The 17,992-nt window shown below is 37.3% G+C and overlaps 2 protein-coding genes across 6 annotated transcripts in view; one reads left to right on the forward strand and one right to left on the reverse strand.

Annotated features, from left to right (window-relative positions):
- The window catches only part of Trim36 (tripartite motif containing 36), a 34,343-nt gene extending 21,692 nt beyond the window's left edge, over positions 1–12,651 (reverse strand). Inside the window, exons 1-4 of one of the 5 annotated variants that reach the window (XM_033761672.1) lie at positions 12,420–12,534; positions 6,462–6,491; positions 1,995–2,264; positions 702–757 (exon numbers count right to left, since the gene is read on the reverse strand). In XM_033761672.1, coding sequence (XP_033617563.1) covers positions 702–757; positions 1,995–2,264; positions 6,462–6,491; positions 12,420–12,450 — 387 coding nt within the window. In that variant the 5' untranslated portion in view covers positions 12,451–12,534. Of the gene's footprint in view, positions 1–701; positions 758–1,938; positions 2,265–6,461; positions 6,492–12,419 lie in introns of all 5 variants that reach the window. The other 4 variants (XM_033761675.1, XM_033761674.1, XM_033761676.1 and 1 more) reach the window with 4 other exon arrangements.
- A 2,632-nt stretch (positions 12,652–15,283) lies between these two features.
- Positions 15,284–17,992, forward strand: part of LOC104855337 (myosin-1-like) — a 13,331-nt gene continuing 10,622 nt past the window's right edge. The window contains exons 1-2 of the mRNA XM_010614159.2: positions 15,284–15,316; positions 15,636–15,751. Of these exons, the coding sequence (XP_010612461.1) occupies positions 15,284–15,316; positions 15,636–15,751 (149 nt within the window). The remainder of the gene's footprint in view (positions 15,317–15,635; positions 15,752–17,992) is intronic.

The following is a 17,992-nucleotide window of genomic DNA, read 5'->3' on the forward strand; positions in this document are numbered from 1 at the left end:
CTAATGAAATTAAAGTTTTTTGTCATGCCAATGGATTCAATTTTAGCAACTATAAATAGCCTACTAACTTACAGATATTTAAACCAAACAAAAAACAGCTGAGTATGTTAAATCCTAACACAGGTTCAGAGCAAAAAAATTGGAAATGATTTTAAGTTTTTCAGAATGTCTAAATTTTTACATTCTCAAAGCTATTATGTTTAATATAAAATGTAAAGTTGTATTTTCTCAAAAAATGATTAAAAGGACTCATGAGCAAATATCCTATAACACAAGGGTTACCCCTTTTAAGAATTGTACTCTATGGAGTAACACAAACTATTTGATGGTAAAAACTATTTTTCTCAGTATATCCTATTTATGTTTCTTTGCTTCTCTTATCCATCTTCCATTGTATTTGTAAAATACAAAGTATAGGAATGTAATTTATACACAAAATTTCATGAATCCTTAACTCACAAAACCTCAAACCTAATATAACTCATTTAATAATCTGTCCCTTCATAATCAAATAATATTAACAAATTTAATCCTTTAAATGAAACACTGAGAGCTGGGTATAGTGGTGCACACTAGTAATCTTAGCAGTGAGGAGGCTGAGGGAGGAGGCAGCAGGACTGCTGTGAATTCAAGGCCAGCCTAGGCTACACGTTGAGTTCAAGACCAGCCTGAACTACACAGGAGACTCCATCTTAAAAAACCTTGGGTCTAAAATTAGTGGTGGGGCCCACATACTCATGCTGAGCTTTCACAGTACCCCAAGACAAAAAGCCTAAATAAATAAATAAATAAATAAGTAAAAGAAAGATTGAAACAAAGTTAAAATCATAAATTTTTAAAATTCAATAGCTATGAATATCTAAAATGAGATGAAAACATAAGAGGATTAAACTATTTGAGCCAGGCGTGGTGGCGCACCCCTGTAATCTCAGCACTTGGGAGGCTGAGCGGGGAGGATTGCTGTGAGTTCAAGACCAGCCTGGGCTACATAGTGAGTTTCAGGTCAATCTCAGCTCAACTACATAGTGAGACCCTGTCTCAAAAAAAAAAAAAAAAATTAAGCTATTTGATAAATCTATAGCCAAACAATTTAAGGAAAAGGTCATTCAAAATGTGGAAGCACTTAAAAAGTACCAATAAACTCAGTAAGATAAAAAAAATGGAAGCATATATTATTGTTCTTTTAATCTACCAGTCATATACTTAATATGATATAAGAAACACTCAGCTATTTCAAGATAACTTTTGAGATCGCCCCTTTTTTACTAAAAATTAGAGGATTTATGCTTAAGAGTACAATTACATATTCATATTTACACGTCATTAAATTGTAAGGAATGAAGACTTTAAAAGAATCATTCATAGTTTTTTAAACTACATACATCATAAAGTGAATATATCCAATAATCATTCTGCTTTTCAGTCACATACCAGGGCAAACAACAATACACAAAGTTGTTGTTAGCATTACCAAACAAATTGCCCAGAATGATAAAGAAATGCAGATTCCATTCCACCTCAGATATTATATAATCATTATAATAACAAGCTTCAAAATACTAGATTATAATTATTCTTTATTCAAAGTACAATGTTATCTAACTAAATATCAGAAAAATGTTTCACAATCAAAATGAGGTAATTATGAGGTTATTACACTGAAACACAAAAGCTTTTTAACATTAGCCATGAAATCTTAGACACAACATTTCTATTACTCAAAGGTATCATTATAAAACTCATTTATTGTATTGTATTACACTGTATTGTAATACAACAAATCACCAATTTTACCTTCCATGGTGATTTTTAGCCCCTAAGTAACTCCTACTAAGTTGAGGCCTTAAATCCTTATACTTGCTTTTAATGTTTCTTTCTGTCCAGTTTTAGCCTCATAATAACCTATTCTGTAACAATAAGTGTAATATTCTAACTTACCTTGGGTCTAAAATTAGTGGTGGGGCCCACATACTCATGCTGAGCTTTCACAGTACCCCAAGGATGATAAATTTTGAAGCACTCATTGCAGTAGCTTGCACTACAGTCCATGCAACTTTTTGTGGATTCTTGAGGTGGTGGCTTACAAAGGTCACACATAATGGCTGTGGCTGCCCTAGCTGCCTGACGGTACCTCTCAACAATGGTTTCCAAAGTGAAATTTCGAAAGAGACCATTGATTCCGCGTTCTCCAAGATCCACATCATGTTCACAGCCAGGGCAAGGAAAAGTAGTTGTCCTAGGAGTCAATGAATTTCGCTTCCAGCCTGCATAATTAGTAAGTACTTTGTTTAGTTACATCAGTAGGAAAATAATTAGAATTTTAAAAAGAGGAGGTATGTTTTAGAAAGAGAGATATGTTCCAAAAACAAGGTATGGAAAGAGTTTCCATTTGAAACAATGTGTATTCTGAAAATGTTTCTCTGAAAACTATTTTGTTAGTATACAAAAGACAAGCATTTTCAAATTAATAGTTACCAAATCAAAGGGAAAAATCCTACAGTAAATCCCATATAGAACACATACTATTCCCAAATATAAAGTATGTTATCCAATACTATGTGGATCAGAACCATTCATAATCATGTATTTTTATACACCACATCCAAAGGTGTTTAGATGAACAGCCTTAGCTAACTAAGAAGAAGTAAGGCCCCTATGAATAGGCTCTGCAAAGTTGTCTACATGTGTATTTTCTGGTTAAAAAAACTTTAAATTTTATAAGATTCTCAAAGGAATATGTGAATATATGAAAATTTTAAAGAACCTCTTCAGGAGATTTCCCACTGTAGTATTGTTTTATCTTGAAAAATTCAGTAGGCAAGATCATTAGTTAAGTGCAATCTACAGAGGAATGAAAAACTCATTCATAAACCTAGACTGTAGCAACTTTAAGAGGGATCAACCATTTAGTATCTTCTGATGATCTGAAACAAAGAATCATTAAGATTATTTACTTCAGTTAGACATGTTACGCAAGTAATTGTACAATATGTATATAATACAATGAATGGCCTTAAACATCACTTTTTTCAGTGTTATCATCCTGATTTTAACAAATCAAGAAACCTAGGCCAATATTTCTCACCCACTGCTTCACAGGAATCCAAGTATGTTATATACTTAACGTAGGTGCATGCATATCAGACCCCTTCCTCTCATTTAAAAATGTATTACAGATTATGTAATCTTGATTGTCCCCAAATAACTCCCTTAATATAAACACAAACTTCCTAAGCAACAGCCTTCCTTCATGCTACCATATATCTAGTAGCAAAAGCGAATGGTTAAACTTAATATACCACAACTTAGAAAAAGTCTAAGTAGCTACATTAATATTGCCTTTGCACATTACTATCATCACTCCAAGAGTATCTTAAAAGATTCCTGGCTTGATATCACTAAAGGTAAAATTCAGCAATCAGCCACTTATTTGAAATGACTTTATATCATGCCAGGACAGCATTGGGCCCCAAAATCTGTTTATGCAACAAACATGCAGAATGCTTTAAGACATCTTCACATATTTAAAGACATCTTAATATTATACATATGAAATAACAGCCCCACAAGTTTCAAAATCCCACCCTACATATATTCTTGTGATGATACTAAGCACATGCAATACAGTCCAAGATATTTCACACCACAGCAGGCATATCATGAAATAAACAGCAAAGCTACTTGTAAAACACATGCCAATGAAAACTTCATTTAGTGAAAAACAAGCCAAACAATTCTGAAATGATACAGTGCAGTGGTCAAGTTTAAACAAATGAAAATTCACAATTAATGGCATGCTTCCGTACTTTAACTAGGTGATGGGAATTTAAATGAATAATTCCTGTCAACAGTCAATGTTAATGGGGAGAGATTAGTATTGGTTTTATGATGGCTGTGATCAATTAAATAATGAGATAAAACAAAACTAAATCATGACAACAAAGTCATGCTTTAATATGTATACTGGTGACACCCGAATTTTGGTCTTCAGGTTTCGATGTAAAAAAAACAAAAAAACAAAAAAAGATGTTTAATCCCTTTACTGTAAACCTTGGTTAACTTATTTTTACAGTAAAAAAATAAAGTATAAAGTATCACATAAGACTTAAATCAGACAAAATATTAAATAAAGAAGTGAATACTGGGGCCGGGGGTTTGGCTCAGTGGTTCTATTGCCTGCCTTGCAAGTGCAAGGGCCCAAGTTCAACCCCTAGTACCAAAAAATAAGTGAATATTACTTCACTTATTTGAATAAACATGTGGCTATTTTTCTAAACAGATCTTGAAAATTCAAATTTTTCTTATAAATGCTGAAGAACATACTTCATCTATCTTCTACCATTGTTTTTATAAATACATACAATAAAGGTTAGGAAATAAAGAAAACAGGACAGATTATGGCTATTCTGGGAAGTAAACCTAATAAAAAAAAAACAATGAAACTAAAATGCAATAGAGTCAATTTTCAACTTTCTCTACCTGTGATATCTAATATAATTAGCCAATGTTGCTGTTGAAATTAAAATTAAACAAAATTTAAAATTCAGTTACTTGATTATACTAGCTATGCTTGGGGATACTGGCTACCATACTGTATGATGTGGGTTTAAACATTTCCATATCATAGAAAGATCTATGGTATAGTATATGACATAGCAAAAAAGAAAACAAATCATCGATTGCAAAGGTAAAGAAATAGAGACCAAGGAATGGCCAATTTGTGGAGCCAATAATATTTGCAAAATACAGTATGTAAGTATTATTAGTTTGCAAAATCTGTTCTTTCCCCTAGATATCTTTACAGAAAGTATAAATCATTTAATAGTTTTAAAATATTTAAAACATTCTCAAATGAATTTATAACAAATCCTCCAAACAGGTCAGTTTTTAATATTTTGCCATTTAAACATGAAAGAAATAAAGTATTTAAAAACAAAGGGAAGACTGGCAATTCAAAACACATTCCAAACCTCTGGTAGCTGCATTCTCCCTGCATATCCCAGCTGTAGACAGCTCCTGCTACCACCTGGCCATTTGGTGTGCTGCTCCTGCCCACAATGGACACCAGTGCTGGGTTTCTTAGCTGCCACCTTCTTGTTTCTTTTGACACATTCTGACCATCTGACATCAATATATCTCATTTACACTCTGAGTATTAGCATTCTGCAACTTGCAAAAACTTTCTCAGCTATCTTCTAAATCAAAAACTGGGAATAAAAATTGACTTCTTTCAAGAAAAGTGCTATGTCTCTCCTCATTACTATATTTCAACAATTAAAATCCTAGTATTTGGTAAAGCCTTACTGAAAAATTACATATGGCTTCTAGAAGTGGCTGTAAGATTTTAAAAACAAAAGATGCAGAAGGCTATGAGGAAAACAGAAAAGGGATAACATTTCAGGTGTTTTTGTTCTCTAAATAGAGGGTTTTCACCAGTATGTCACAAAAAAGTAGCCAATTGTACTTTAAAGGTCAACTGGAGTTTTTTTCAAACAGAAAAATTTAATATAAGTTGGTTCATTCTTCATATAGAATCGAATACTTCAAAAAGCCTAAAGAGCCGGGGATTTGGCTCAGTGGTTCCCTGCCTGCCTTGCAAATGCAAGGCCCAGAGCTTGATCTCCCGTACCAAAAATAAATAAATAAATAATAATAACAATAAAAAAAATTTTTTAAGTAGAAAACATTAAAAATGCAAAAAGCCTAAAGAACTGGGGATTTAGCTCAGTGGTGCTGCTACGTGCCTCACAAGCACAAGATCTCAAGTTCAATCCCTGGTAGAAGAAAAAAAAAAGCCTTAAAAAAGGAACGTACATTATTTATCCACAAGTGGGTAAGACCTCAGTGTGAAAACTCTGATGCCAAATGCTTTAAAACATTAACAACAAAGATACCACATGTATAAAAGCAGCAAAGATTGTATTATTAGCAATAAATTTTATCAATACCTTTAATCAAGTTTTTTTAAATATATTTAACTCCCAATGTAGTAATATTAAGTTCTGTCCCACTAAGTAAATGTAAAGGATTTTTCAGATACTATGTCTCAAAAAAACAAAAGGAGCGTATGTCATTTTCTTCAGAAATGTCGTGTAGTATACGGTAACCAAAAATAAGTGTTAATCTGTATTCCCCTTAAAAACATCAGAACTTGCTTGGAAATTTAGTCCTGTTGGGCTGGGGGTTTGGCTCAATGGTTCTGCCACCTGCCTCGCAAGTGCAGGGGCCTGAGTTCAATCTCTGGAAACAACAACAAAAAACAAAACAAAAAAGACCAAAAAGAAATTTAGTCCTGTTGACCTTTAAGTCATATCAGTCCAATTTGTTAACTTTCTACATAATTTTGAAGACTTACTTGACCACTGATTTTAAAGAACCTTACACATATATACACAAGATAATTTAATTTAAATCTAACGCTATACTGTCTGCAGCCACAAAAGCAATAAAGCATTTTCTACCTCTCCACCCCAAAGATCTCCATTGTGATGCTGTGAACAATGAACAGAAAGCTGGATTTAGAATTTAATTTCAAAGAGAAGATTCACAACTTGTTAACAAAAGATAAAGCAGTAACTGTGTCCTGCACATAGTTCTTATTATTGAATTAACCAGCACATGATATTTATGAAGCCAGTTATACAAAACATTCAAGCTATCTTATTAGAATTCAGATGTGGGGGGGGCGGGGGAATGGGATTAAATAAAATAAAATTTATTCTAAAAAAAGAATTCAAAATTCATCATGGTTGGTGCAGTATTTAAGAGCTTTATACTTTGTCCTATAGATTTGTTTTTTGTTTTTTGGTTTTTGGTTTTTTGAGCTAGGTTCTCACTATGTAGTTGAGACTGCTCTGGAAATCACTGTGTAGCCCAGGCTGGTATCGAACTCACAGTGATCCTCCTGCCTCAGCCTCCAGAGTGCTGGGATTACAGGCATGCACCACCACACCCAGCAGATTTGTGTTTTTAAATAATCAAATTTCTGGTGACTAGGAAATAGGAGTAAAATCAAGTATATTTTTTACTTTTTACTGACCTGAAAATTGCAAATAAGTTGAATTGAGACAATATTCTTTTTCTGACCACAGGAAAATACAAATTGGAGGAAAATCTTATATGTATGCTGGCATTTATTTTTACATAATTTAATATTGTTACTATCCCTTCAAGGTACTCTTTTATTTTTTTAATCTACTAAATGGCTAAAACAATACTACCCAAATGAAATACATAAGTCAAAAGTATAATTTAAGTAATTTTAAATTTTGCAATAGCATAGCCATGTAACATTATGAAACAAGTGAAATTAATTTTGATTACATGTTGTTTAACCCATTATACCCCAAATTCTATCATTTCAAGATTTGATCAATAAATACGTTACAGTCTTTTTATGCTAAGTCTTTGAAATTCAGTGTTCATTTTATATCAACAGCACATATTAAATCAGACTAGTCACATTTCAAGCACTCCATAGCTATATATGGCTAGTGGCTACAGTACAGTCCAAATATAATTCTTCATTAAGCCTTTCCCTCTAAATTATTAAACTGATTTTTAGAACTCTATCCTTCCCATTCCAATTCCTATATATAGGGCTTTTAGTTTGTTTCCTAAGCATGCCTATCTAACAGATTTATTTATTTACTTACTTACTTACTTACTTACTTTTACTTACATTCATTCATTCATTCATTCATTCATTCATTCATTTATTTATTTATTTATTTATTTATTTATTTGAGACAGGGTCTCACTATGTAGCTGAGACTGACCTGAAACTCACTATGTAGCCCAGGCTGGTCTCAAACTCACAGCGATCCTCCTGCCTCAGCCTATTTATTTATTTATTTATTTATTTATTTATTTATTTATTTATTTGAGACAGGGTCTCACTATGTAGCTGAGACTGACCTGAAACTCACTATGTAGCCCAGGCTGGTCTCAAACTCACAGCGATCCTCCTGCCTCAGCCTCCTGAGTGCTGGGATTACAGGCGTGCACCAGCACACCTGGCTCTAACTGATTTTTTTAAAAATCTTATCAGGAACAGAAGTAGGAGGTCAGCCACATAACTCACTCATGAATCTGTAAATCTACCCAACAAAGTTCAGACAAATGCACAATAAATGGAAGGTAAATAACATCATAAGACAGTAAACTTCTAGTTTAAAACTGGTGAGCATATGAAGGACAATACAAAAATTTACATTAACTTGATCAAAACTTCCAGGAATGATTACCATAGAGGGAACATTATTACTGCTGGGTGCTGTACCTTTCTTTACCTGTTACCTTGATATACGTGTATTCCCGATGAAGGACTGTGCTTTTGCAACTCTTATGAAGCTTTTTACAATCCCAGCCTATGGAAGCCGAGGCTAGTTCAGGGGTAGAACACTGGTCTACACTGCTAGGCTCTTACATGCTTTTGTACAAAAGACAGGTCAAGGCTGGGGATACAGCTCAGTGGTAGAGCACTTGCTTAGCATGTTCAAGGCCTGAGGTCGATCACCAGCACCACAAAAAAGAAGAAAAAAGGGAAGAGTGCATCTATCTTCTTCACTTTTTAGCATGTAGCCGCGTCTAATAACCAGCAGACTCTCAAATATTTGTTAAATGATTGAATGAATGCCGCTGCTACTCAGTACGACACAGAACTGGAGCGCTGGGGAGGATCCTGGAGGATGACAAACCACTGGCTCAGCTTTCCACCCGAAGCGGAAAGCTCCCCAATATTATTTGCAGGTAGTGGAGACCGATACATTGTTTGATCAAACTGCAGACATTGACGGCCCAGAAGCCAGGTCAGTCAAAGCCAGAGTTGTGCGGATAGAGTGCCTGTGTTGAACTGACATAGTGCTGCTAAATAATTAATTGCCAGGAATTTTCCATAAAAATGAATTCCCAATAACTTTACATAAAAACTACTAGTAGCTTTGTGGCAAACCAGAAAATCTGACTATCTGGTTCACTCAACCCCACAAAATTCATCAGCGCTATTACGGTTTATATGTAGAGGTCCCCCCAGAGCCTCATGTACTTATAGGTGGGGCATTGGGAAGGTGATTGGATTATGGGATCTGGGGGCATGGCCGGGGCCCATCTCTTCCCGGCTCCTCACTTAACCTCTTTCTCCCTCTCTTCCATGCCATGAGCTCCTTCTCCACCATTCCACCCTGCCTTGGAACCAGCGACTAGAGACTGAAACCACTATGAACTATGAGCTGAAATAAACCTTTCCTCCTTACAGTTGTGGGTGTTGAGTATTGTGTCTCAGCAGTGAGGAAGAAATTGAGACAGGTGCCAAGCAGCTTCTGCCCCCTCTCTAAGGCATCCCTACAGGTCTCCACGGTCCCAAGCCAGACCTGTCTGCTTCCAATAGGGAGGCCTAGAATCAAATGGCTACTGACACTTGAACTGCTAGCTTTTCAGCAGGTGAGCTAATGGGAAAATGAAATATGTCTCTTTATTATACCGAAGAAGTAAAACAAGAGATTTTCCTATTTATTATGCCTGGGTCTTGCTTCATTTATATACCTGTTTGGCCCCTGCAGCATCTAAATTTGACACTGGGTTTAAACACTTCCAGTAACAGGGATCTGATACGATTAAGCAGCCCACTTTATTTCTGGACGATCTTCAGGAGATTTTTTTTTTTCAATTTAATGCTGAGTTAAATATGCCTTCCTATTCCATCTATTCACTGATCCAGAACCTCTGCTAAAGACAGCTAGTACATTCCTTGCCTACAACAATGCAATTAATCTGAAGTTACCCTTCACCAAGTTAAACATTCTTAGCTGTAACTGTTTTTCATAGAAAAGTTTTTTAAACTCTACCATTCTGTCTCCCTTCAGGCCATAATCTAATGTCACATAATTCTTCAAGAAGGAAACGAACATCTCAGTAATTCTATTTCTAATCTAGACAGTGGGATGTATGGTGAAATGGAGCTCTTGTACGGAAAAAAAAAAAGTCACCATTATTGAACAAAGACATTATGGAATGCTCTTTGCATAAATTGTGTAGTAGAGATTCGTCACCAAATATGTATTTAGCACTTTCAGAGTACTGTGCTAGGTCTGTTCCTGAAAACTGAAATAGTTCACTTCGTAATTATATAAGTCACATACAAAAGGAGGCAAATTTGACCACTTCTTAGCCTTTTGGTGAAGATCTAGTGTAAAAGTAGCCAAACAGGAAGATTAAAAGCCTACATAAAATAACAGATTTGACTAAATATGTGAGCGCAACTGAATTACAGTGGAAACACAACTCAATTGTCTCCCTGAACATTAACATACAACATGTAAGTCTTCTTCGGTTAATCAAGCAGAGATCCCCAATTAATCAATGATCTACCAAGAGAACATCAAGTTTTATCTGGTAGATGACTCAAGAGCTTACTACTGTCTTTAGTCCCCTTCTGTGTGCCACTCACAGCAGAGAGGAGAACATTAAAGTGATGACGTCACAATGAGCATAACTCTCTCTGTCCTCATATTTCCCTCCCGCTTGCAACTTGCCTAATCCTTCTTTTTCTTGGTATGTGCAAACATGTATATATTTTTTCTTTTCTTTCTTACTGGCGATTGAATTCAGGACCTTTCACTTGCAAGGCAGGCAGTGGAACCACTATGCTAAATCCCTAGCCCTGTACATATAATTTTTATGTGTCCAAAATATCTGCTCTGTAATTAGTGATTGATGCGTAAAGAAAAACACATTTGGGGGGGTGCTTTTTGAGACAGGGTCTCACTATGTAGTTGATTTGTTTTGTTTTTGGTTTTTGGTTTTTTTGAGACAGGGTCTCACTATGTAGTTGAGACTGACCTGGAACTCACTATATATCCCAGGCTGGTCTCGAACTCACAGAGATCCTCCTGACTCAGCCTCCTGAGTGCTAGGACTGCAGGCGTGTGCCACCATGCCCAGCAGAACACACATTTTTAAAATAGCATAATTAAGCTCTTAAAGCAAATTACTCTTATTCATTCTTTGATGAAGCATATAAATACTACCCAAGGAGACTCTATCAAATGGTGGGCCAAAACCAAGGTGACATTTTTAAAAATACAACTTAAGATTCTTTTCTGAAAAAAATTTACAAGATTAAAAGGTTATTCCTATATTATAGAAGCAATAAACCAACAATGTGAACAAAAAAATTAATCTTAAAACCTCAGAATTTAAGCCAGGTGTGGTAGTGCATGCCTGTAATTCCTGCACTTGGGAGAATGAGGCAAGAGAACTGCTGTGAATTTGAGGCCAGGTTGGGTCACATAGTGAGTTCAAAGCCAACCTGAACTGCACAGTGAGAACCTGTTTTAAAGAAAACAAACCAGACCTGGGATTTGGCTCAGTGGCTCTGTCACCTGTCTTGCAAGCGCAAGGACCCGAGTTCAATCCCCGGTACCAAAAAAAAAAAAAAAAAAACACCTCAGAGCTCAAAGTGAGCAGGACGGAAGCTCTGCATTCTGGACTTATGGGCACTCATACTGCTTTCCACAAATAGAGGGTGGGTATTTCCTTGGTCTTCACTGCTGACTCTTAAGACTAAGGATTCAGCACCTCCAGTGGTACTAAACCGATTTAGATCTACATTCATCCTGCAATAGCTGTGCAGAAGAGAAAGTAATACTATCTCAATAGGAAATAATTGAAACATTGTTCATGTAATAAAAGATACAGTATATGTGCTTGCTATACATCAAATTTCATCTACTTGTATATATTATTACCTAACTCTGCTCATTTATGATCTTGAAAATCTTTTTGTGATACTGGGGGCCCAGGACCTTTGCAGTGTGCTACATTCCCAGCCCTTTTTTATTTTGAGACAAGGTCTTGCTACACTGCCCATCTGGGTTTGAAGCTGCAATCCTCCTGCCTCAGCTTCCTAGAGTGCTGGGATTACAGGCATGTATCATCACACCCAGCTAAAATCTGCATTTTTAAAACTGGACTTAAAATGGCTAAAACTATAAAATTTTCAGGAGGAATGAAACTAAACAATTTGCCTTTAAATTTTTCTAAGATCACTACTAAAAATACTTTTTCTAGGATTAGCCACCCTTAACTCTGCAGTATTTATTTGCATATTGCTATAGGTGGATTCTTCCTAGTATTTCAGTAGTCCATTATTTTATATCAAGAACATCACAGGCAGAACATCCTCAAAAATACAGGCACAGCTAAGGGCTTTAACATAATATTGGTGTTCAATATCTAACATCCACTCTTAAAAGATAACCACAAGTTCATTTTGACAGTTTAAGGAGGCGAACCCTTTATAACTATCTGTTCACCTGGGAAATTAACATTCAAAATGACAAAAATAGTTTTTCCTTCCACGATTACAAGTGGACAAATAACTATCAACTCGCCCGTGCCAAGGTTCCTCCGCCACATACCTGGTCTGTTAATCCTATCAATTCTGTCCATGCTGGGGGAGGAAAGCCGAAGTCGAGGACTGCTCTGATTGGAGCTGTCAGATCCCACATCATTGAAGGAGTCCTCAAGAGTCAGTAAGAGTTCTTTCACACATTTATGACAGATACTGTGTTGGCAAGGGAGAATCAATGGATGGGTGAACAGCTCCTTGCAGGCTGGGCAAATGAGCTCTCTTTCAATATTCTTAATAGTCACCTTCAAATTGAAGAAAAAAATCCAGTCAAAAGCTCTTAGTGGGTAAATACATCAACCATGCTCATCTCTCTTGTACAAGTACATGTGTTTACCTTTCCAGAAAGAATGAACAGATTTTTTTTTTTAAATCTGAAGTTTCCTTCAACTCTGAAACTTCCCTTTAACATCTATAGCTTAGAACTGAGATCAGCACATGAGACTAAACAAAAGAAAGAAAAAAGAAAAAATAAATGAAAAAAAAGTTGGCACAAAGTATTAGGGGCCCAAAATTATCAAAGACTAAAAAGTCATTTAAATCATCAAAAATAATTCTCTGATTTAGGACTCCAGTGAAATTACCTCAATAAAAAAACTGGAATACTCTTATAAAAGGACAGAATCACCACCCTGAAAAGGGTGAAAGGAAGGGAGGGTAGAGAGAATAGTTAATGAATACAGGAGTGCAGGTGATTAAGAGGAATAACTTGGCAGTTGTGTATTTCAAAATGCTCACAGCGAGGATTATGAATGATCTCAACACGAAGTAATATACACATTAAAATTTCACACTGAATCTCATAAATATGAGCGGTGATATTGACTTAAAGTATATTAAGCAAAAAGCTTGAGGGCTGGAGGGGTAGAGCACATTGCTTAGAGTGTGCAAGGCTCTGGGTTCAATCCCTAGCACTGCAAAATCAAATATTTTTAAAAATTAAATAAAAACATTAAAAAATTAAAAAAGAAAAAGCTTGAATATGGCTCTAAGAATAGTCTATCCCTACATGGTGCATTAATTCAGAGGCTGGTAAATAAGTACTAGGCTAGCCAGTACGTTCAGAGTCCTAGTTAAGTCTATCCACAAGCTGAACTAGCAGCATGTGACCATTTTTCATAAGTTGTATCTAAAATGCTAGAGGTTCTCATCTGCATGACAAAGTAGTCACCATAAAAGTGATAAGGGAGAAGATATCTAACTCCCAAACCTGCTAGATATCCGAAATGTGAGTTTATGTTTTCTAAAATCGAAGAATGAATTCTAGGAACAGAGGTTAAGAGTAGGAAAAAATTTATTGAGGGAAAGAAACAGAAGGTGGACTGGAAAGTGTGTTGCCCACCCACCCCACTTCTCCAAGATGTTTTATACAGCAAAGCCACGTGGTGAGGCGCCTACAAAGTGGGACAAAACTATAAGATCCACTGGAAAATTACAAGATGGGCGGTGGGGGGTGGGGGGCAAAGACATGACCAATCAACAAGATTACAAGTACAGTCACTCAAGTATACTGATTAAATAGGGTCAAATGGGGGAGCAAGTCATATAGCAAGAATACAAGGATGTTCAGTAAGGGTGGGGGTCAGGGATATTTCCAAGAAGGCTGGGTTAAGACCTTGGACCCCCACCCAGGTGATTTAAACCTATTTAGAATATCAAAACCACATCTTCTTTATCCAGTTTCCAACAGATGGGCAAAGGGGCTGTTTCCAAGTTTTAGCTATTACAAGCTGTGCCGCTATAAACATTGGTGTGCATATATCACTGTGGTATGTTTCTTTTAATTCTTTTGGAAAGATACCCAGCAGAGGGATGGCTGGGTCAAATGGAACCTCTAGTCCCAACTCTTCGAGGTATCTCCATATTGATTTGCATAGTGGCTGCACCAGTCTGCCCTCCCACCAACAATGGAGAAGGAAGGGTCCTCTCTCCCCACAACCCCACCAACATTTGTTATTGTCTGATTTCTTGATAGCAGCCATTCTTTGTCGGGTGAGGTGGAATCTCAGTGTTGTTTTCATCTGCATCTCTCGAATGACCAGTGATGTGGAACATTTTTTCATATATTTAATTGCTGCTTTTACTAGAATATCAATCACTGCTATTCATCCCTAGGGGAAGCACAAAGGTATAGAAATATCTCTCCTTTTACAATTTTGGCCTTCAGTGAATATGTCTCAATTGTCCTCCATGTTGCCTCCTTGCTGTGTTGGCTCCTTGAGGGTGGCCCTATCTAGCTGCCTACAAGACATCTAATTAACTTACCTATCTACAATAAAAGCACTTTAGGCTTCAAAGGCTGTAGATGCCTAACAGTCACTAAGTGTTTCAATGCTATATAGGGTTTCACTATTTTATTATTACAAAAGAGAAACATTTTAGATTCTCATAATTAGTAAGGTTTAAAGACTTCATGCCGTTTTTCCCATCCTTTCCCGATGCATTTTGTTTCATGTATCCCAAATTTCAAATGAATCTATTATTGGCATCTTCACAATTTTAATGACAGTCCAACACTAAAGTACTCTTAACCTTGTACGTACAATCATTTCAACTCTAAAAATACACATAGCTAAATTTCAATTCACTTATTTTAATGAGACAAAAATGCTGGCTTTTTCCGCTTTAAAGTAACATAAAATGCTATTATAACCTCTTTCATTTAACAACACCAGAGCGCACCAGCGCTATGCCCTCTCCACGCAGGGTCTCAGGCTGCCTCACTCACCATTTCATAAAGGCCAACATCATGGAACAATTTTAATCCATCTGGAAGACAGAAAACTAAACCTCACAATTCACACCCAAACAGCACATTCACGTCTTACCTCATTTCACAGTTTGACACTAATTAGAAGAAAAATGCTGTCCAGAATGTCCAAACTAGATGCTCACACCCATTTTTACGTAAAACATACCACTCTCACTGGTCAAGGGTTGAAAACCCACTGGAAGAAGTTCTAAACTTCCGTTTTTCTTGCACATGAAGTCATGTCTTGAATTTGGCTTTTGAATCACAGTGGATATCAAAAGTTCTTACACAAAATAAAAATGTGTTTTTTTTATTCATTGAAAGGGAAACCACTAATATAAATGGATATGGTGGCTCAAAGGGGTTACCCGGAAACTTTGGGGACCTGCCTCCCAAACTAAAGCTCCACCTCGGCTGCCTCCGAGCTGGCGAGGAGCCCCGACCGCCGGGACTTGAGCGCCCCAACACCGTCAGACAAAGGGCGGGCGGGCGCGCGCGGTACCGCCCGAGGCCGAGGATCCCCAGCCCGATTCCCAGCTAGACGCCCCAGCCGGACCCCCAACCAGCGCCGCGGCGCCCCCGCCGTTCAGGTGCGCACTCTGCTCAAGGTAGTTACTCTATTGACAGGAGATACAGCAGTTTATGTTCTATGTGATCATTTCTACTTACTAATTTGATATATAGCTGTGCTTCTAATGTCAAATAAGTGCCCAACTATATCAGATATCAAAGAAATATATTTGCCTGTCTTGGCACATCATGAAACACACTTTCCCAAGGAACCAGTTAGCCTTCCAAACCATTTATCCTTTAGCTCCTATCAACCTTACCCACCCATGTCTGACAAATTCTATAAAACAAACAAATTAATGCCGTATTTCTATCTGTAAATGTTGAGACTGAAATAGACCGATTTTAATAACAGCATTAATTTGGTATCCTTTTGAAGATTAATGTAAGTGATCTCTCCTTCCCAGGGGCCACAGCAATTAGGCTACAGGGTATTGTGAGCAGAATCATCCAGGTGAAAAAGACATTTAAGTGAGGAACTTTTCTATTGTCTCTTTAGAACAAATACTAGGAGATAGGCCTCATTGCACTCTGAAATTCAGATAGGAGACAGGAGTCTCTGAATACAACTCAGTAGTAGAGACCAGCATGTGTGAGAACATGGATTCTATCCTCAGCACTGCAATAATAATAATAATATATTATTATTATTACTATTAGATGTGGAGAAGACAATGCTTGTTTCATTTACATGATAGCAATCCACATCATATGAACTGTAAAAAAATGGTTAATGTCTTGGATTAAAGCAGACTCTGTCCCAGGCTCTGCTTCCCGCTAGTCCAGGCCACGGGCTGAGTCGGTGGGGCGGCGGCGAGGGTCTCCACGGCAAGCAGCGGACCCTGGGGACCGGGACGAAGTCGACTCCGCGCCTCCCACGCGGGACCGCAGAGGACTCGAGCGGTCGGAAGCTGCGCACAGCCTTCTCTGATGGGAAACCCCCTTAGCCTCCCGGGCTAGACTGGCGGAGTCGCCCCTCACTGCTGGTTTTGAAATGCTCCCCACTTTCAGCGTCCTGCGCTGAAGTCTTTCTGGGGTGAGCTCCGCTCGGTCCGCAGGACTGTCAGCCTCTTCTGCCCAGAGGCGGAGTGAAGGCAGCAATGCAGAACCAAGGACAGCAGGCGAGGAATGAAAGCCTTGTTTTTAATGGAATACTCAATTTACAGGCAGGGCCAGAGGCACGGTAATGCCTGGCCAGGTAATGACTGGGCTGCTCTGATCCCGACTGCAGGCTTTCTTCCTGCAGGTGCTGAAGAATGTCAAGGGAAAACCGCTAATGGCTGCATGATCTGGGCTAAAACATGCCCAACACCATATGCCTAGTTATCTACAGGCTCAAACGCTGAAAAGCATTACAAGTCTCTCTGTTTTTAATACTGGACTTTGGGTTAAAGAATTGCCCTCCCGCTGTAATTTCACATCAGCATAGCTGCATAGCGCTTTGGTCTAAAAATTCCTAGTTCACAGAGAGAAAGAGTTAGAAGGTTTCATTAGCATGAGCTAAAGATAACAGACAGTATTTCAGGAGAAATGTGTAAAAGCCTCCCATTATATAAATTAAACTTCCCTGAGATGTTTTTCACCTGATTAACAAAGCCCTAAATAAGTTAACAGACTAGGCAAAACGTGGGTAACGAGACACTGTGACACTTCTTTTGGTATGGCCTATTTGAAGGGGAATTTTGCAATGTTCCTCCTCTACTATTTGCGTATGTAGTATTTGCATGTTTTATGAAGGGACGTTTTACAATGTGGCTACTCTCATATGTACTTTTGTGCATGTGTGAACAACAGCATGTACAAAGATCTTATGAGTGAATTAAAACTATCTTCCTAAAGTACATCTATACCAATGAATACTATGCAGCAGTTAAAGTGAATGTACTAATAAGAAAGAATGCCTACAATATAGTGTTAAAAAAGTGTAAAACCATATGGATTCTTTGAGGGGGGTACCGGGTATCGAACTCAGGACCTTGTGCTTGAGGCAGACAGCGGCACCATTGAGCTAAAATCCAAGCCTTCCATATGGATTCTGTTTTCTGCTACTCTGACCAAAAAAAAAAAAAGAAAGTCCAGGAAGCCATATATGCGGTATGAGCAAAAATACAGTGAATCTTTATTTATTTATTTATTTATTTTTTTGGTACAGGGGATTGAACTTGGGTACTTGTGCTTGCGAGGCGGACGATGGAACCACTGAGCTAATCCCCAGCCCAAATGTTTACTTTTTTTTTTTTTTTTTTTTTTTTGGCAGGGGT

Source organism: Fukomys damarensis, unplaced genomic scaffold (assembly GCF_012274545.1).
Source record: "Fukomys damarensis isolate Sample0158 unplaced genomic scaffold, DMR_v1.0_HiC HiC_scaffold_9, whole genome shotgun sequence".
NCBI classification, from domain to species: domain Eukaryota; kingdom Metazoa; phylum Chordata; class Mammalia; order Rodentia; family Bathyergidae; genus Fukomys; species Fukomys damarensis.